The 21,890-nt window shown below is 40.0% G+C and overlaps 2 protein-coding genes across 2 annotated transcripts; both read left to right on the top strand.

Annotated features, from left to right (window-relative positions):
- Positions 1-1,123: 1,123 nt before the first annotated feature.
- Positions 1,124-9,470, top strand: pmela (premelanosome protein a). Its single transcript, XM_059328973.1, has 12 exons — positions 1,124-1,181; positions 3,998-4,093; positions 4,197-4,343; positions 5,285-5,419; positions 5,650-5,811; positions 5,907-6,191; positions 6,299-7,138; positions 7,235-7,390; positions 7,508-7,610; positions 7,867-8,072; positions 8,159-8,249; positions 8,895-9,470. Exons 1-12 carry the CDS (start codon positions 1,124-1,126, stop codon positions 9,046-9,048), a joined length of 2,433 nt encoding a protein of 810 aa, XP_059184956.1. The 3' UTR covers positions 9,049-9,470.
- Positions 9,471-15,196: 5,726 nt separating this feature from the next.
- On the top strand, positions 15,197-21,097 carry prph (peripherin). The gene is made up of 9 exons (XM_059329232.1): positions 15,197-15,779; positions 17,796-17,856; positions 18,297-18,392; positions 18,922-19,086; positions 19,179-19,304; positions 19,387-19,607; positions 19,980-20,032; positions 20,227-20,300; positions 20,385-21,097. The coding sequence occupies exons 1-9, from the start codon at positions 15,238-15,240 to the stop codon at positions 20,454-20,456; spliced, it is 1,410 nt and encodes a 469-aa protein (XP_059185215.1). The 5' UTR covers positions 15,197-15,237; the 3' UTR covers positions 20,457-21,097.
- Positions 21,098-21,890: the final 793 nt, after the last annotated feature.

The raw sequence follows: 21,890 nt of genomic DNA, 5'->3' as shown, positions 1-21,890 counted from the left end.
TATTGAGGTGATAAATAAAGTGAGAAGTAGGGTCATTTTTTCTCATAGACCTCTGTCCAATCCTGTTTTTTTTTTTTCAACCAGTGGAGTCGCCCCCTGCTGGCCGTTAGAAAGAATGCAAGTTTAACGCACCTCAGCTTTGGCTCCACTTTTCAGGCTTAACGGTTGCTGTTTGTTTTGGCTAGCTGCTAACATTTGTTTTGGAAGGAAGTGAAAGAAAGACGCGACTTACTTTTAATACATGTCGCCCATAAAGTTGGAATAAAATCTATTTTTTACCTCTTTCCATGAAATGATTGTGACAATGTGATTTATTCTTGATAGATAAGTGTATATAATCTCAAAACGTTTTTAATCAATCTCTTCCAAACATATCACAATGAAAATTAAACCACAAATAACAGAGGATTGTGTCTGAAAACAAAATGATTCCAACTTTATGGCCAACCGTGTATATTTTTTTCTTTTTAAACACAGATGTTTCAGGATGCATGCATGAGATAATGTATCTATCTGTGACTACTTATCATATATTGATATCAAATCACATCTCACACTGTATTTTATAAATAAAATAGACACAGTACATACATGTCTAGGAGGAAGAGGCACAATTCAGGATTGTCTTTGAATCCTTAAAAAAGAAAAAAGAAAATACAGATATTACAGTGAATGAGTGACAGGCATTAAGAATAATATACCAAAAGAAACTTCAAATCTTCTGGCTAATTTTCTCCTTTGCTTATTTTAGTCATATACTATAGGCATCAGCATTAAATTGACTGTTTCATAACGAGTTAAAAATGTGGTTCACAAATTTAAAAGACACTGTTTACAAGTAACATTGATGGAATTTAATGAAAAGTTATGAAAATGCAAGAAACTGTAAGACATAACAATAGTTAACAAAGTGTCATAACTGCTCTTACTAAAGGGGGAGGTGCCAGTTTAATACTCCCAGTGATGTCAGAGGTGAGAAGAAACTTTATGGTAATTCAGGTCTGAGGCCATCTTAAAGAGAGTGAGAGGACATTTGTTTAGTCTCTCTGGGAGTTGTGTTGGGGTTAGGTCTGCAGGGTAAGGATCGGGGCTCGAAGAGAGGAGAAGGAAGAACAAATTCAGCATGAAGTCTCTGGTACTGGTGCTGCTGGTTGCAGCTTTTACATTTGCCACGGCAACAAGTGAGTACACTTTTATTTCCCATCACAAAACAACTTAAATCAAAGATTTTGTTGAATTATTTCCCATTGAACTTTTCTGTCTTATCTAACACTATTATAAAAGATATCTAGCAAGAAAACAGCATATGGTTAAAGTGAATAAATATATATATAATATAAATTAGCACAAAACGAAAAGTTTGAAAGTCCAAATAATTTGTGAGAGTTTTTGCTGTGTTGTCAGTGCATTAAGAAAAACTACGAAACACAGTTTATAAACAGAAAAAAAGTGATTAATGTTTATTTTCTGTGACTAATTTAAATCAACACATTTCTGCTTTCCCATCAAATCACACGGTAAAACATTAGTGTTTCTCGGTTTGGCCTACAAATAGAACAGGAAATGAATTGATCCGTCATTTCACGCTTATTTCAAGCTAAAACACTCTGCACAAACTTTTACACGCAAATTAAACGTTGTTTCTTATGCTGATTAAATTCATGACCTCAGGCTCAAATATGTTCCAAGATGCTGTGATTCAGAATACTGCATCCATTATGTTATTTTCCTTTCACACTTAAACATTTGAAAAACATTCATCATGTTAATATGAGGTTATTTCATGCAAACAAATGTTTTCATACATCACACACACATCACAGGCTGAGAAAAAACCCGGGTAAATCAGTTGTCTGGAATCTCTCATTCCTCTCACTGGGATTACTGATGCTGCTGCTCAGCTGATGGTCACATGAAAGGGATTGAGGGGGATTGCAGGTCGTGTGACTCCCACCACCAAGAACCCCGACACTCCTCACCCCACCTCAACACCAAAAACACAGACCTGCTCTCCTTTACATAAGCATCTCTATCATTGAGTTGCTTGATTATCATATACAGTCGTTTTCTTCAATTTCTTGTTAATTTTAATGCCTGGTACCACTAAGGGTACATTTGTTTGGACAAATATAATGATAACAACAAAAATAGCTCATAAGAGTTCAATTTAAGAGCTGATATCTAGACATTTTTCATAGTTTTCTTAATGATGATTTTGGTTATTATTAAGAAAACCATGGGAAATGGCTAGATATCAGCTCTTACATTAAACTGTTATGAGCTATTTTTGTTGTTATCAATATATTTGTCCAAACAAATGTACTTTTAGTTGTACGCAACATTAAAATTAACAAGAAATTGAAGGAAAATATGGTCTTATCATTTTTTCCATGACTTTGGACTATGGTTATTTGTGCAGCAGGTCTAATACAAAGTGGGAAGTATGCAAATATAAAAAGTCAAAGATAACTGATAGTAGTTGAGCCTATTTTAAAAAGCCTGCACAACTTTAACTCTACTGGAAAGGTTTAACCTTTACTTATTATACATTACAGTATGATAAACGTTATTGTTGCCTCAGGGAGATTTTTCTTGGGCTCAGTGTCACTGCTTCAAACTAAAGCTGACTAAACGTTTCCATTACTTGTCACACTACATTCAGGCTGATCCACACACTGATTATTGAGATTTTTTGTTATTTTATGATGGCAAATAAGTTCAGTTTGGCTTACAGTGAAGAAAACTACCAACACATGACAATCTATTACAGCCAGTTGCTGCAATGTGCAACACATTGTTAAATGTATCAAGGAATATTCCTGGAAAGCGAACAATTCACCATTTTTGATTATTTCCCCTTTTATTTAACTTCTTTGTTAACTGCATAAATTCCCTGAAATTTAGGAACAATGTCAAATACATTTTCCATCTAGAGGGCGTGGATATGTGGCACAGTCAACCGAATAGTATTCATTTGCAGTGAACCAAAGTATTCTCTATGATTTACTCTTTCAGCGTTAGTTGCATGCTATCCTATAAAAGTTGACATGTGACAAGCATTGTTTTCAACTTGTGACCGGAGCACATTCTTCACACGTGATGGCCACTGTAGTACCTTACATCACCACTGCTGTTAAACATCACAATCGCTGTTTTAAACACTTTGTTAATGCTGTAAAGCAGTTTGGTTTTGGCACCAAAATCACTTTCTTAAGGTCATGGCAAAAGACCAGGGCTAGGCTTGAAAAACTACATCCGGACATAATTTTCCTCAACAGGACACCAACACCAGAATTCTGGTTGATAGGCAAACCGCCACCAGTCCCAACAATTAAGCAAGCTTTTAACATGTGGCTTTTAACATTATGTTGCTTCTTCACTGCACAAAATTAGGTGGAATACCTATGAATTCCAGTGCATTTATTTTTGTAGGAAACTGTCCCCGAGGACAACCTGACTGTACATACTGTCAAGTATCATTGATAAAATCCTCAAAACTTAAATATAACACAAGGAAAACAAATTGCACCACTTTAAAAAGACATTCAACCTTAAGATAGTTTTGTTGTTTTTAAAGAAGACCTATTGCTCGCCTTAAAAACAACAAAGAACAACTCCAAAACAATACATTGCACAACCTGTCACTGTGGGGACTGTGGCTCATGCTGCTCTTTCTGTTTAAGATGTTGATAGAAAAGTGTACAAATGATGAATTGAGATAAAATATGAACATTTTTAAGTTTTAATATCATTATTATTATTAATATTTTCTCATACTGTCTGGATATAGCTGAGTTGTTTTAGTCTCTTTAAGCCCTCCTGTAACAGCACAGTCTTCTCTGATTGGTCAGTATTTCTACATCTTCTGCATCTTTCCTCTTGGCATCTCTGCACCATCATTGCAGCCAGGGAATTACTTTAACAGCACTGTTAACCATAATTCTTTTTTCAAAATGGGACCTTTAAACATCTATTTCTTTTATAATCTCTTCACCAGAGCCTAGAAGTCAGTTCACACGTTACCGCTCATGGAACACACGGATGTATCCAGTGTGGAAAGACGGAGACGCCAGATTCAGGAACTGCTGGTTTGGTGAGGCCTCATTTAGCTTTTTCTTAAAACATAAATGTTACAAGAGTCTGTCTGTCTCTGAATCTAAAGATGTTAAATTGTTTTTAATCTTCTTCTTTTTCAGGTGGTGAAGTAACTTTTGATCTGAAAAATGATGCACCCACTCTGACTGGAGCTAAAGCGACCTTCAATATAAATCTTAACTTCCCTCCAAACCAGACCACGCTCTCTGACGGGGAGGTCGTCTGGGCAAGAAACTGCACCATTAATGGTAAGAAAACCTTTTCAGTAAAGCAACTGACTGAGGGCAGGTAGTAGCTGTTATAGGCAACTTATTGTGAAGTCATCATTTTTGCTATTTCAATTAATGATGAAGTGGATATTTCATCATTTTATTACAAGCAATGAAAAGGTTTATACATTTGTAGAAACTTATACTTTTTAATAAAATAATTTGGGATGCACGATATTATCGGCACGTTATCGGTATCGGCCGATATTGGCTTGAAAATGAACATCGGACATCGGCCAACACGCCGATATAATAAACTGATTAAATAATGGGGTGCACATCATCTCTCTGTTGCACCTTGTTTGTAGCTCAGAGAATTGTGCAGTGTAGTCTGAGCCCACCTATTTATTTATGTTCTGATTAGGGACTGAAGCTGCTTACAGTTGTTGTAATTTTTGTGATTTCGTTTGCACAGTGCAGATTGAGTCGTCACATATTGGGCTCGTCTTTTAAGTTAAATTTGAATTTAAGCAGCAGTCTGAAAGGTACATGCAGTTTTATTCATTTTGGGTTTAATTGCTGTACAGTTGCACAGGTTATGTTTTACTTATTATTTCAATTGGGAAATTGGCCAAATTTGCCCTGATTGTGGGTATTAGTTGTGCGGGGAAAAAATATCTGTATCGGTAATCGGTTAAATGAGTTGTAAAAAATCGGCATATCGGATTTTTGACAAAAAATCCAATATTGTGCATCCCTAAAATTAATTTATAGATTATTGTGCAAAAGAACAAATTATTATGTGAATTAAATCCTTAAATCCAATTTATCCTAATCACTAAACCAATGTGATTTTGAAATCGTGCTGGTGTTATGATAGGACAAAATACTTATTTTATTAGACCTGTGTTGCCCCAGACCATGCATAGTTTAATTGATCACATATCTGTTATTGTTGTATGATCTGTCATGTTTTCCAGGCCAACAGTACCAGGCAGGTCAGCCTGTGTATCCTGACCAGGACACCCAGTCAACCGGAACTTTCCCCGACGGTACACCGTTCACCAGGATGCAGGACAGGAAACCCCGCTATGTGTTTGTGTGGAAGACATGGGGTAAAGATATTGGATTTATATCATATTTATTCTGTTTTAAATCTAGGCTGCTCCCTGGTTCAACTGCCACAACAAAGCAAGGACAGGCATTTTTATTTCACTTTTTCCCATGCGTAGCATCTGGTGCTATTTGATGAAAGTGACACCTGGAGTGCCTCCAAAATGTGCAAATTCAATTAATTTTGGAGTGATAACCAAACCACTCTAATCACAATTTTACTTTTTTCAAGGACGTTACTGGCAGGTGGCAGATGGACCGTCCTCCTCCCTCTCTATCGGTACAGACAACGTCCCCCTTGGCTCTTACAACATGGAGGTCATCATCTATCACTGCCGTGGCAAAGACAAGTTCATCCCTCTCGGCTATGCCTCCACGGTCTTCACCATCACAGGTGACCTATCAAACTATTTCAACAAAATGATTGTATTGTAATGTTTTAACAAGCCTCAGTAAAACAGCTCAACATATTTTCTCTGTGGCCAACAGACCAAGTTCCCTTCACCATATCACTCGCCCAAGTCAATGACGTAAACCAGAATGACCAGAACTTCATCCAGAACCGAGCCATTGCTTTCACCGTCAAGCTCCACGATCCCAGCCAGTATCTGAATACCGCCGACATCAGCTTCAGCTGGGACTTTGGTGACAGCACGGGGACCCTGATCTCCAGAGACCAGACCGTCACTCACACGTACCTTGCCGTCGGGACCTTCAAACCTCAGGTGGTCCTGATGGCAAGCATCCCCGACGGCTGTGGAAACCCAACTGCTGGTGAGATTTTGAACTATTTATGCTATTTTTAAAATCTTTTAAGCAAACAGTCTCCTATAAAAAGTCTGTCATAAGTTTTGCTCAGTTGTTTTAAACTTTTCTTTCAGTTGTTCCAATCGATGCCTCTGCTGCTCCAGCAGTAGTTGTGATCCCCTCCACCGTTGCAGCACCAGCCGAGGGAGGAGATGCAATTGCTCTGGATGTTCCTGCTTCTGTGCAACCAGCTGAAGCAGGAGATGGAGAAGCAGTTGTTGATACAGACATAGAGGCAGTCGACGTTGCCTCAGTAGCACCTGCAGTAGTCGACGCAGCTGTTGTTCCAGAGGACACTGCTGCAGAAGCAGACGATGCTGCTGAGGACACTGCCGCAGAAGCAGACGTTGCTGCTGAGGACACTGCCGCAGAAGCAGACGTTGCTGCTGAGGACGCAGATGCAGCCGCAGCAGCCGGTGAGGTTGCCACTGCTGCCCCTGTTGCACCTGCAGCTGAAGAGCCGGCAGATGCAGCTGCTGCAGATGCAAATGCCGCAGACGCTGATGCAGCTGCTGCAGATGAAACTGCAGTGGTTACAGATGCAGCTGTAGAAAATGTGCCTGTGATTGATGCTGCTGCTTCAGTTGCACCTGTTGCAGAGGGAGAAGAAGCTGCAGTTGAGGATGCTGTCGCTGTCACGGTTGCTCCTGCAGCAGAAGTAGCTGTAGAGCAAGACACTGAGGTTGTTGCTGCTGAGGCTGCTGAGGTTGCTGATGCTGATGCTGCTGAGGTTGCTACTGATGATGATGCTGCCACAGAGGTTGTCCAAGCTGAAACAGAAGCTCCTGCTGATAACATTGTAGCCCCTGTTGCCACTGAGGCCACAGCTGTAGAAGAGGCAGCACCAGCTGATGAAACAGAGGCTGAAGTGCAGGCAACTGAGAATGAAGTTGCAGCTACTGCAGCTCCTGCAGGTAAATGTTCACAGTAAACTTAAATAAGTACACAAGATTTTTAAAAATGGCTCTTTTCACAACAACATTACAACAACACTTCTCTTCTTTTGCTAGAAGAGGTCGCTCCAGCTGAAGGTGAAGTTCAAGCAGAGGTGGAAACAGATCCTGCACAGGTCGCCCTCGTTGTGGCTAAAAGACAAGCACCAGAGCTTGTAGCTGACTGCATGGTCTACCGATATGGCTCCCTCGCCACATCTGTAGATGTTGTCCGTAAGTCAGTTTTTGTAGCCATGGCAGTTTGAACCTTAATGGATGATATTCTGATTTAATAGAAACAGTATGTTTAATAGTGTTTAAATATTTTTTCTTCGTCTTTCAACTCTCCAGAGGGTATTGAAAGTGTAGAGATTGTACAGGTGGCCAACGTCGTAGCATTGGCAACCGAGTTGGATCAGAATGCTGTGGACGTCACTATTTCGTGTCAGGGAAGGTAAGCAATAATAACCATTACCTCAATATAGAGAGCACACAGACAGGGTCAAGAGGTTCACTCACAGCTCAGCTTAGCATCAAAAGTGTATTGATTTGGACTAATGGTCTTTATACAGTAAGTAATACAACAATGCTCTTCTAGCTGGCCTACACAGAAACTGTGGTGTCTTCCTAAGTATTATGTAGCACAAAAATCACTTTTATGAAAGTAACATGTCCACTTTGTCTCTGCTTCTTCACTATCTTTCCTTCAGTTTGCCAAGTGAGGTCTGCACAGTCATTTCGGATGCTGACTGTATCACACCGGTGGAGACAGTCTGTAGTGCAGCTACACCCTCTCCAGACTGTCAAATGATCCTTCGTCAGTTCTTCAATGACTCTGGAGTATTTTGCATCAATGTCTCCTTGACAAATGATGTCAGTCTTGCTGTGGCAAGTGCAAGAGTCAGTGTAACCGTAGGTGGGTGGAGGAAAAATGATTATTTGCCACAAAAGTAATACATCTATAGATTATTCTCTCATTTGTATGATGTGCTTCAATTTCAGCCTCCGGTGGTTCCCCAGCGGGAACTGCAGCCACAGTCCTTGGTGTAATGGTTCTCGCCTGTGTTGTCTGTTGTATTGGTTTGATGTACAGGTGAGTACATCATTTGATCAATTTAATTGGGGCTAAAATCAGAAGAAGAAAAAAATCCAGAAAAGCCTGATAAATTGCTCTTGTCCTCAGCATCAAAAGTTTAATATTTTCACTGAATTTTAATGTGAGAAATTCACTCTTCATAGCAGGAAGAACACTTTGTCATTTATGATGGCTAAGTTGAATTAAGCCATGTTGATAAGCCAGCATGAACAATATCAAACAATCTTGAAGTGGCCAGAAAAACTATATCATCAGCATAATGTATTTTTTTCAGTATTACAGAAGGAAAAGTATGGGTCCAGTGATTGATCCCTGTGGAACGCCAAAATGGACTTAGACAACATCAGCATGCTGACATGTTCACAATGACAACTTTAACATGCTGATTGAGAACATTAATGAAAATGCAATCACATAAACCCTTTGTCTATCATCTGATGTTGATTAGCATTGTAGTAGCTTAGCTAACTTAGCTAAACGAGCTACTTGTAAAACAATCTGGTCGTAGTTGTCTCTCAACTACAAATCAATGTTGGGCTTTATTTCATGCTGTGGAAGCTCATATGTTTCATTGGGTAAACCACCATATTTAGTTGAACTTTGTCTCCTCACCTGTCTCATCTGTTTAATGTCTCTCAACAGGCGGTTCAAGCAGTACCAGCCACTAAGAGAAGACCATGATGCCAGTAATGGCGGCAGCTCCTCAGTAACATCAGTTCCTTTGTTGTTGTGGAACTTGTTGAGTCGACAGTCACCAGGAGAGAGTCGTCCACTTCTTCAGGGGAGGATTGTGTGAATATCATCATCAGCTTGTGCACTCAACATCAAACTGCTATAATACTGACTTTATACACATGATAATCTGTTATAATACTGTAACCCCCGGTCATTGTATTAAATGCAAACCAATTAAGTGAACCAAGTTAAGTTAACCAGCCCTAAGTGCACCAACATGTGTAGAAATAAGGAAGGAGTCAAGTGTGAAATAAAGAAGTGTCATAAGAATGTCGAAACATTTTGTAGAGGAAAGTGATATTTATTTTGACCTGCAATATTTTTTATTAATTGGCACTCGTAGTTTATAGATGCCATAACCTATTCTCTCATTTGTGGCCTACTTATACTAAAACAATTGGAAAATCAATAATAACACGTTTCAGTTAAATTTCTTTAAAATGTAATTTAAATCACTGACATCACAGAACGTTATTATGTTTGCTACCCTGAAATGAATAAAGTGAAACTTCATCACCATGAAGTGTTTCTTTCTTGTTGATTATTACAACGGATCAAATGTGTAATTAAGAAGGTGTTGCTTGTTATGCCGAGAATTATAACCCCGCACACTCTCATAAGAATTGCTTTTAGATGCAACAGGCTGTTTCCAACAAAAAGGCGCTGATTAAACAACTGTTCACCTTTTGCGAGTTGGTAGTGACCAAAAGTGAGATAAAAAGAAGATTTAATATTAGTATTACACATCTGTTACATGTGTAAATAGGCAACTGTTTGCTAACACATTTGCTTTCATAACTTTTTGAGGAAATATGTTGTTGTACTGCCCCCAAGTGGCCAAAAAAATCAACAAATGTAGGTTTAACTAAACCAGTTAAACCGTAGATCTTGCAGCTAAACATCTCTGAGGGCTAAACTACTACAACTACTTTATTTGAAGAAAAGCACAGATCAATAAAATAATGAAATGGGTTTCAAAATGTATCACTGTATCAAATGTATGTGTTGTATCACATAACACACCAAACACGATTGTTACGAATTACCAGTACTTGCTCATCAAATGTATCAAAGTAAAATACAAAATATTGTAATTTAAAAATACAAAAATGTATTTTACTCCATATAAACTGATATTATGACATTCTAAACAGTTAGCAGCCTCGTATGAGTCTGAATTGACTGCTTCACTGAAAAGATGAGGTCGTCTAACTTTCCACATAATAGATTTTAAGCAGACGATTAAAATGTCTTTGAGTTTGCATACTGGGAGGTTCAAGTCAGTCAAGCTGTTTGCTAGGACTGACTGAACAGCCGACTGAAACACCTGAACAATTAGGACACAGTGATTCTCTAGTTCTTTCAGATGACAACAAGACTGGGCATTTAGCAGAAGCCTTTTTTCAAAGAGATTTAAGTGAAGTGAAGTAAGTATATTTCTAAGATCTCCAACTTTATATGAAACCAACTGTGCAAAAGACACAAAACATTACCATTGCAGCAGAGTAATATACAGTACAAAATAGTAGAAGAGAAAGCAAAGTATTTCATAAAAAATAACATCTTATTTTTCTGTCCAGCAAAATGCAAACTACAAAATTCAGTAATTAAATACATATTTTAAATACATTTAATTAAAATACTGCCCATCTCTGCCTATTAATAACATCTAAAACCAACAACAGATGCCGTCTCTTGACTGCAGCAAACTACATAATATGTACAGGCATGTCATTGATGTTTCTCCTGGTCTCAGCAGGGATTTAGTTGAGCAGAGATGCATTCAGGAAGTGGTGGGTTACAGGAACACTGCAGCTGAGTGCGCTAAAAAAATACGAGCATCACCTTCTGATCTCTGCTCAATTAAAATGATGTATTAAGATGTTGCAGAGGCAGGATACATTCCTGCATTGAGCTGACAAAGAGCTGCTGGTCGTAACATGCACATCATATGACACACTGCAGTGCAGGCAAAAAGGCTGACGTCAATGCAGCAAAAATCTTTAATGGAAGAAGCTATATGGTCTGGCATGCACAGCGGGACCAAACATGTGGAGTGTTAAAGGAAGAGATGGCTCTTGGGAACATGGTTTGCATCTATCAATCAAAGGTGTGAAGAAGTGTCTGTTGCATTATGTCCTGATGTCTGTTTTTACTGAATTTAAGATTTAGTCTATTGTATTACAGCGATAGTGTGACTGTGGGCAGTTAAATATGAGATTACTGAGGCGTACCTTTCTCAACAAACTATATGGGATATCTGGAGGAAACATCAGTGTGGTTTCCCTTATGCATGCTCTATAATGCCCTTTCACTGCCTCCCTCTTTACTTACATGCATTAATGAATATCCCCCCAACAGGCTTGTGTAACACTGCAGTACTCCATTACAGTAATTACACAAACACAGCCGTTAATCATCCTCCTCTGTTAAAATGTCTCTCGGCCACATGTACCAAGTGTTGTCAGCCATCTCCGTTCGATCCGGACGTGCACTGCAGCCAAGACAAAACCCCACCGCTCTGCTGGAAGGCCGTCATTTTTCACAAAATGATCTCTATCTTCTGGCAGTCTGGCAGCCCTCCCAGATCTTACCAGGCCTACAGCTTTTGATAGGTCACAGCATCCTCACCACTTGTCCCAGTCAAACTGGCTGGACTGTCACCAAGATCCAGGAATCAGCTTCTCTCTGACAGATAACAAGCCCTCTCTGGACAGAGAACCTGGAGTTGAGTCAGTGAGTTGATGCCCCACAAGCAGCTACACAACTCTGATTAATTTGAAGGATTCTTTATTGCTCACCACTCCCTAGCAACTGGTGTTAAAATGGATGCAGTTTCCTTCATGTGTACTCTACACCGCAGAAACTGCAGAAGAGTCCAGGGTGTAGTGATAAAGGCTTATTGCAACACAGACAATAGGCTTTAATAAAGCTGCTTTAAGGAGTTTTAAACTGGTTATGAGACAGTCTCAATTCTATACTGATCAATCAAATAAAAAAAATAACAAAAATAAAATTACTTTATTTATCCTTGAGTCTGTTAGCTCTTAAAGTTGTTCGCTACTACAGCTTGATGGCTGTAGGAGCGAAGGATCTTTTAGATCTCTCCCTCCTGCAACGCGAGAGAGGCAAATAAGCAGATAAGATTGGCTATTTCCATGAAATTAACTGTATGTTTATCTTTCCCAAGGAAGAGTTTTGGCAGGGAGCAGTACTTTAGCCAGTTGTAAGGAAACAGGAGATTTTCCTGAGAAGAATTAGATTTTTTTAATATTATATATGGTGGTTGTGGCTAAACAAAGAGTATGGGTGAAAACAGTCTACCTTGGTCAGTCATTCAACAGATGGAGAGCATTGATGGATTGGACAGGATTCAAAAGGATTCGAAACTGAACTGAAGGATTCAAGACTGAATTGTCCCACTTTGTCCGAGACAGCTATGTAATATGTCTATTTTATTTAAGAAATACAATGTTTTGTTTTTCTTTAACTTGCTTCCAAAACAAATGCACGTGCTAGCCAGATCAAGATGTCTAAGACAAGAGGAGGTGGTGCGCTACAACTACAACAAACATTGCAATAAAATACAATACAATATTCTGAGTTGTTGAAAATTACAATAGTTTCACAGATAATCACAAGTCAGTTTTATATCTTTACTATACCCTTTGTGTCACACTAAAAAAACCTTTATTTTAATTTCATAAAATGATGCTGTAAAATCAGTTTCAGTGCAGCAGTGCTCTGTGCTGATGTCACTGCATGCTGCTGTTAGATTTAGATTTATTATCAGAAACCACACCCAAGACATCTTATATGAACAAAAGGGGAACTCCATGCCCATGCCCATGCCATGCTAAAATTAAATCATAACACAATATGTTTACTCCTTTTGATTTTATCCTGTACGACTGAGAAACCTAAATGGCTGTTTGAAACATGACACACATACTGGGAGTTCAATATATGGAACAGATATTCTAGCCTGACACTGTCAAAGAAGAAGCATGATTGAATTTATGGCTCCTTCGGGGATCCTCCCAGAACCCAGAGGATCAATCACTAATCGTAACATCTGGCTGAAGGTTAGAGTTACTGATTAATCATTGAATTGTGTATTTTTTGCATGTTTGTGTTTGTGCCTGACACACATGCTGCTAATTAAAGTGTAGACTGCTGATATAGTCTTAACACTGATAAGAAACCTTGATATGTGGGCAGATTGGAGCAGGATCCGGGTAAAGAATAGAAAGTGAGATGTGCTCTGAGCGGAGAGCGAGGGACGGAGGGGGAGGGAGGGAGAGGAGAGAGTTACTGACCATAAAGCAGGTTGATTAGATTACGGAGCTAAGACTAACATGAGCCATTTATTACACTGAGAGCCAGACCTCGGCAGTAGCAGCCATGCGGCATGGAAGGAGGAAAATCAAGTGTGTGTGTTTGTGAATCACAGACTAAAGATGTGATAACTATACTTTTACTACAGTGCAGTCCAGATGCTCCACCAGGAAGAGGATACACAAAGTTGAATCTAATTAGTAGAAGTGCTGAGCACAGGGTAAAATAAAAAAACACTCCTGGTTGATGTGTTACAGTGTGTATGGTTGAAAGAGAAACAAATATGAATATGTTGTATTTGATTTTGTATTATATTACATACAAAAGAGTTTAAATGGACAGGATGAGAGGTACCAAGCAACACAGGGGACACAAAGGGAAGACAGAGCCACACCCAGTCGCCACAGGGCATGCTCAGAATTACGTCAACTTCATATGAGAGTGGTAGCCTGTCTGCAGTCGTCAATTAAAATGACTACACACACACACACAGACACACACACACACATATACACACACACACACACACACAGTCTGCACAAAGATTTAAACGTGCTGCCTCACAGAATATCACCCTTTTTTACCCAACATTTGAAGCCATTGTAACCACCTGTATAAAAACAGTGTTTATCGATCTTGCTGCCTGCTTCCCATGAAAATAATGGTTACTGTCGGCCTCATTTATAATGTAAAACTCTCAGTCATTGCTCAGACAAAAGTTGTCCCAAAGCATTTTGTTGTCGTTGAGCCGGGGAGGAGGGGCCAACTTTGAATGTTGTGTTTACAAACAGCACAGGACAAATCCTACTCATTCTGCCTTTAAAGGTGCTATAGAGTAAGTTTGCTATTGTGAATACTGACTAGTTAGTTTAAATTTATCAAGTTGATTAATATTAACAAGTGCCGACTAATGATTTCCAAGTTATATTAAACTCAAAACAACAAAACATTTTAATAATGTCATCCTATACTGGTATTCATCTGTGCTGGGACTGTTGCTATTGGGACAGTCACTATTCTTTGACCTGTCATATTTAAGTCCTGATTTAGACTCCATACGAGTCTACCAGAAAATAAAAAAAAGTTCACCAAAAAGCATTAACATTTTTTGACAACTCTTATTCTACTGACTGGGATTACTGGATCTAGTGCTTTCGAAAAGGATTGAATAACTGTGGAGTCATGGCTCTGCCCCAGACGCCCAGAATATCAATAAAGTGTTCCATTACTGTAAAAGGAGAGAGAGACACAGAGACACAGAGGAGAGAGGAAGGGAGACAGATGGAGGGGAAAAAAGAATTAAATCAATGTATCCACGTGATTCAGTTTAGCCTACAATTTCACAGTTTCTTATTGGGAACCATGTAACTGAAACCTTGATAGATACATTTGATAGTAAAGGTAAGAAGATTACATGTAAGTGCATTGTGCAAGGATGAGAGAAATCATAAGGCATGGGAGATGTGGAGAAATAGAAATCAAAACTGAATGAATAAGAAGCAGAGAACAAGTGTCAACGAGGGCATTGATCAGAGAGGCGAGGAGGGGTGGGCGTGAGGAGACATCTTTAGATATCAATGCAGTAATGTGGAAGCCAGTGTGGCCTCCTGCCAAGTCCTCTGGTTAAAAGGGTGGAGCTGTCGAGACAGAGAGTGAGACAGAGAGGGGCAGGGTCTATCTGTGAAGGGTAGGGAGTGGCCAAAGCCTGTATGCTGATGGGTGATTGAGGTGGAAAGGGTTTGTGTGGGTGGGGTGAGGAGAAATGAGGGAGGGGCAGGCGTGAGGATGACGGGATAGGCTGCCTGTGTGCATAAAAACCAGGGGCACTCTTCAGTCTGATGTCCTGTTGCTTCACGAGCATCTCCAAGACTCCAGCTCTCTTTCTCACAGCAAGAACAAAACAAGACCAACCATGAGCATGTCTCAAACTGCAACTTCCTACAGGCGTGCCTTTGGAAGCCCTCACCCGATCTCCATGTCCTCTTACTCCTCCGTGTCCTCCCGTATGCCTGCTTCTGGGGGCCGCTATGGGCGTTCAATGTCACCTGCTGTTTCGACCCGCTCCACCACCTACCACCAACAGCGTTCTCGCCCCGTCGCCCAGCCACCTCGCCTTTCCTATGACAAGGTGGACTTCACCCTGGCCGAAGCCATCAACCAGGAGTTCCTGACCACCCGCAGCAACGAGAAGGCCGAGCTACAGGAGCTCAACGACCGCTTCGCCAGCTTCATCGAGAAGGTGCGTTACCTGGAGACGCAGAACAGCTCGCTGCAGCAGGAGCTCAACCAGTTCAAGGGCCAGCAGCAGCACGGTCAGCCCAACCGTGCCTCTGAGCTCTTCCAGGAGGAGGTGAGGGACCTGCGCCGCCAACTGGACGCCACCGGAAAGGAGAGAGACCAGTACCTGCTGGAGAGGGACAACTTGGCTGAGGACCTGGCCCTGTACAAGCAGAGGTTGGTACCAGCACATAATGCATTAAAGAGAGGATAGAACGATGGATAGAACGATAGATAGAATGAAAGATCATTAGATAGATAGATAGATAGATAGATAGATAGATAGATAGATAGATAAATAGATAGATAGATAGATAGATAGATAGATAGATAGATAGATAGATAGATAGATAGATAGATAGATAGATAGATAGATAGATAGATAGATTCGGCTTTGTCTCAAGCAAATAACAGATCCATTACAGAAAGCTACAGAGAAAGTTGCATCCTGTTCTAACAAACCAAGTCAAACTCTTCCTTCCTTCTGTTTTGGGGTTGTCAGTCATTTATGTTGAGTTGTGGGTGTGTGCTGCTATCACCATCAAATCAATAATTTACACTGTTAAAATTTACTGCACATGGTCCACTTTAAGCACAGAGAAGGTGGAGAGTCCCTGGGCGTTAACCACTTGAGTAGTCCAGTGATGATGGTGGTGTAGGGCGTGGCACATGTGGACACACATTGATACAGGACACTGCAATGCATCTTGCACATGAGATTGTTTCTATGCATGAATGTAGGTTGACTGAATGTCTCGTGCACTGGCAAAAGTCAACAAAAAACAAGGAGGTAAACCTCAATACAAGACAGCAAAGTGACCCACAGAAAATTGTAATTTGCACTTAATGTCAAATTAGATAAGGCAGCCCTGTTTGGAGTGAAACAAATTTCCTCCAAGATTAGGTTTCTGACAAAAGTCCCTGGAACAAATACAAGACTTTCACCCGGGAAACTACTGCTTGCGTCCCATGTGAAACCAAAAGTCAAAGTTGACTTAATTATGCAACAAACATACTCAATTTAACCCAAATAATGATCTTTTATGAGACTTAACTAAGAAGCTTTCTTGCTCAAACCTAACCAAACTGCAGCGTTATACAACATTAACCATGTTTTTAAAAGTGCAATTGTAATCTGTGAAAAAACATGTACGGGAATGTCAGGGTTGGATAAGAAAGTTTTCCGGGATTCCCCCTTAAATGATGCAAATGTATGGACTTTCAAAAAACCACACATAATTATGCATGCAATATGGATGGATGGATGGATGGAGCAGACACAGGGTGGGGCCAACTGAGGAGCAGGGAGGAGAGAGAGAGAGAGAGAGAGAGAGAGAGAGAGAGAGAGAGAGAGAGAGAGAGAGAGAGAGAGAGAGAAATGAGACAAGAGGAAGAGGGGTTGGGTATCAGGCGTGGTGAGGAAAAATCAATGTGACTCAATGACTCCATTAGGTGTGTTCAGTGTCCCTCTGTGCTGATGGGATGGTGCCAGAGACCCCATTAGGACAAAAGGACCCCTGTAACACAGCATGAATTAAAGATGAGGACGCAGGGCCCACAGTGCGATGCTTTCCCCACTAATCTACTTTATGTCCGGTCTGGACATGAGTCCTGCCTGACAGGACAGATGGAGCTCATCAGTCAGAGAATGAGCAAATGTGTGTATTGTGCGTTGTGATATAATTTGTGATGATTCATGGATTGTAACTGAGTTTCTATTATAAGAAATAATTTTTTCATGGCAAATTACATTATGGGTCCGTTTCAGATTTTTTGGAGCTGCCTTGTAAATGTCAAATTATCTGTACTCCAGTCTGTCCTGTCACTGTTCACTAGCCAATTTTAAAATGATCAATTAAACTCTTTAAAGATGGGAAGTGTGTGTATATAACCTTATTGAGTGTGTGCAGATGACCCTATTGAACTGTAGGGAAACCACATTAGCTCAAAGGAGCAGCTGCTGATCCCACCGGGCATCCCCCCAAAACCTTTTTACAGGACAGTGAATTAACAAATTGATCCAGAAAGCTTTTTGCCAGCTGACGCCCCGGCACAACCTTAGACAGAAAGGCTGTTCTTGGACAAAGCCGACACAAATCTCTCTCCCTTTTCTTGTAAAAAAGGAGATTCTTGAAGCATGAAAGAAACTGGTACATTGTTTGAAATGTTTTGTCTCGCTCTTTTGTCCTTAAGGTTGGATGAAGAAGCCCAGAAGAGGGCAGATGCTGAGAATAACCTGGTTGCCTTCCGCAAGGTAAACACTCATATCACCGGACCATGCTTATCTTATTGATTACAGTGTCCTCAGGCTCAGATAACAGGTCACAATAGACAGCTCTGCTCCATCTCCAACACAACCACAATAGTGACACTGACAGGGCAGATTTCTAAAATGTCATTGATCTAGATTGCTGCACAGGAAATTGACTTCTAAAACACTTTAAGCAAAAAGGCTGATTTATGATGTACAAATCAGATTTATTCTAATTGGATTATAGCATGGAGTTCACATCCTTTTTTCACAAGATAACTTAAAATATATCTGTGCACCAAAGGAAACTTGCAATGCCATTTTTAGAATTAAACAATAATTTGTCAAATACAGTCCGACATCAAATAGCATTCTCATATTTAAGTGTATCAAAATGTATTCTCATTAGTACTGTTTTGCACTGTTTGTTTCATAAAAATCAGGATGTGGATGACGCCACATTGGCCCGTCTGGAGCTGGAGAGGAAGATCGAATCTCTGATGGATGAGATTGAATTCCTTAAGAAGCTCCATGATGAAGTAAGTAATGTTGCCTCGTCTGCACTTTTCCACTGTTTGTATAAATAGAAAAGTCCTTTCTTACAGGAATCACCTAGTAAACTAAGTAATCTAGAGACCTATAATGGTAACTTTTGAACATATATCCCAAGAACCAGAGATGGTGCACAAAGTAACTTTATGTGCTGAACTAACAAGCCTCATCTAATTTTCTTACTGTCTTTACCACTGGCACTTATGACCATGAAGCAACATGTTGCTGTTTAAAGAGCTTGACTGCGAGAACAGGCAGCAATATCTGAAAGGCAAGCAATCTCTTAGTTTCAGAAGGAGGAAAAAGAAACAATTAGTAGTGTGTTATCAGTATAGAAGTTGGATAAAATCCAATGCTAGGTAATTACATTTGCGAGATTTTTCTGTAAAAAAAAAACAGTAGGGGTCCCAACACTGAACCCTGGAGGATACAGATGGCGAAGTAAAATTTTAATGGAAGAATGGTCCAGAGTTTTGTGTTTCCGACAATATTTTGTCAATGTCTTGGTATTATCAGGAAATCCAGGATGTTCAAGTGAGCGTCCAAACCCACCAGCTGAAGATGGAGGTGGACAGCGCCGCCAGGCCCGACCTCACTGGTGCTCTGAGGGACATCAGGGCCCAGTATGAGACCATCGCTTTAAAGAACATGCAGGAATCTGAGGACTGGTACAAGTCCAAGGTAGGTGTGCAGACAGACACACTGACTGTCACACATAAATAAACAAGCATTCATTCATTTATGTTTGTGTCCTTCATCTTTCATTCTTGCAGTTTAATGATCTGACTGAGTCTGCGAAGCGCAACACTGATGCTCTGAGGCAGGCCAAGCAGGACGCCAACGAGTCCAGGAGGCAGATTCAGTCTCTCAACTGTGAAGTTGATGCACTGAAGAACACGGTGAGGCCCAACACCAACCATCATCTGTCGATATTCATTACTATACACCATCTTATCGCACTGTGTTCTGCTGTGCTTTTAGAATGAAGCCTTGCTGAGGCAGATGCGTGAAATGGAGGACCAGTTTGGAAACGAGATTGGTAACTACCAGGACAACGTAGGCCGACTGGAGGATGAGATCCGCCACCTGAAGGAGGAGATGGCTCGCCACCTCCGAGAATACCAGGACCTGCTCAATGTCAAAATGGCTCTGGACATTGAGATCGCTACTTACCGTAAACTGCTGGAGGGTGAGGAGAGCAGGTGAGACATCTCAGGTCCATTTGCTTTGTATTTGTTTTCTCTTATCACTTTTGATTTCTCTCTTGATTACAAGTTTGTTCATGAGGTGTTGATGTTAAGGTCCTCCAGATAATCCAGTTTTATCACACAAAAAAAAAGCAAGACAGCTGAATATAAATTGCTAACAGTAATCATTTGTTGTGCTAAAACTGACTTTCTAGCTGTGGAAATTTTCATCTGACAGCCAAAAAAGTGCTGGTTTATATCTTATTTGTCCTAGTCTTTATCTATGTCAACTACAAAGCTATTTTGCAAGTCTTAACATCAAGTAAAACAACTGACTTGTTGTTACACATATGTTTATAACATCCAAATGTTATATTCCCTGTTTAGGATTACTGTTCCCATTCTCAATCTTGGCATGAGCAATCACCACGGTGATCGAGGTAAGCTATAGTTCTTTAGTTTCATGCCCAACTAGACCTTGAAATGCTCCATCTGTGTGTCACTTAACATGATGTCCGTGAACTCCTGATGAGTCCACCTCTGAAGTACAGGTGGCTACAAAGGGCCACAAAGAAAAAAAGAAAAACTTCTATTTTCTTTGATCTTTACTGTGATTTTTTACATTTTTTATTAGACTATGAACACATTCCAGACAGCCACAGCAAGAGGACTGTTGTGATCAAGACGGTTGAGACTAGAGACGGAGAGGTACAATGATTGATACTAAAAACAAATCTAGCTGTATGTATTTAATGATAGTGAATCTGACCTGCTCTGTTTCTTTTCCCTCAGGTGGTGAAGGAGTCCAGGAGGGAGAAGGAGAGAGAGTCGGCTCGCACCGACAAGGACGACAACGATGAGTAGAAAACACTAGAAAATGTGAAGGCCAGAGCCACTACTTAAAAGCGAGGGAAAAAAACAAAACAAAAACTATAGTCCTCATTCTTACTAGTTACTGTATGTGTTAAATTGTCGCAGAGAGTCTCTCAGTATAGATGCAATGTCGAATGAATCCCTTTAGACAGTGTCACTTTGGTGCTATTTAAGCCATCCAACTTTTGCTATACACTTGTGTCATCTGTAGAGCTAAGCAAAGCCACTTTAGTAACATACCACTTGAGGCCTTGATTTACAGTGCAATCCTTAGCATAGTATTAAACTAAAGGCTGAAATTGCTCAATTGTTAAACGAGGGATTTTAGTACAGTTTGTGTCATAGATATGACTTACTAACAAAAGACACTGCCCTTTTGGTCTACATACCTTAAAAGATAGACTGACCCATTTACCTATTTGCTTTTGTTTTAGACGCTTTGCTATCCTCTTATAGTGGAAACTAACGAATCAAATCAAATACATGGATTAATAATAAACATGTAATACACTGGAAATTACTCAGAAAATATGACCAAAAAGACTTTTGCTGAATGTGCTTTGCAATGCTGTGTGTATCTGGCACGACTGATGAATGAATATGTAAGAGCAAATAAACTTAATTGGAGCAAATCTGTCTTGTCTGTCCACAGATCTCATTATAACGGTTCCACTGGGTTTTTGGGGAGGTTTATACTAATTTCCTAATTTCTATGAGCAGTGTTTTGATCCATAGAAAAACACTATAAATGTGTCAACCCCTTTAAACCCAGGGGAAAAAATATGGGGCCACTAGAGACTATGAAAGAAGTGGACATAGCCTTCTTGACATCACCCATTGGTTGGTGGATTATTGTTTTGAAGCAGCCATCACAATCATGGGTGTTTTGAACCAGTACATGCGCAGAACAGATCATCAGCCATCAGGGAAGACATTATGTAATTAGCATAGGTAGCTAGTCTGGTTAGCCAGTTGCATCCTAATTCAAAATGAACAGCTAAGTGTCTTTTAGTGCCACCAAATGTGGCCAAGTGTTTTGATTATTTTAATGAACTCAAAAAAAACACGAAAGGGTCAGAGTTCAAACACCAACAGTCTTTCACACAAATGCTTCCTTAAAGTGAAGTTTCAGGGGTTAGTGAAGCAGTTTTAGAGGAAACTAACCTGCTTCCTTTGACCCCAACCAGCTGTCATATCAGATCATTGTGGTCAGACAGGGGAGCCTCATTGTCATCAGGAAGAAAACAATCCACTGAGCCCACATTCAAAACACCATCAAGTGTTTCCATCAACAAACTTCTATGTGCTTTTTGAAGATTATTATGAGAGCACATCAATTTTTTTATGCTGGCTTGAATGAGTGACTGAGTGTCAAAGTTGTCTAATTGCAACCTCTTTTTTGTTGTTGCTTTTTCTCTCTCATGC

Source organism: Centropristis striata, chromosome 3 (assembly GCF_030273125.1).
Source record: "Centropristis striata isolate RG_2023a ecotype Rhode Island chromosome 3, C.striata_1.0, whole genome shotgun sequence".
Classification (NCBI taxonomy): domain Eukaryota; kingdom Metazoa; phylum Chordata; class Actinopteri; order Perciformes; family Serranidae; genus Centropristis; species Centropristis striata.
The sequence above is the reverse complement of the archived record's forward strand: the minus strand, read 5'-3'. Positions and strand labels throughout refer to the sequence as shown.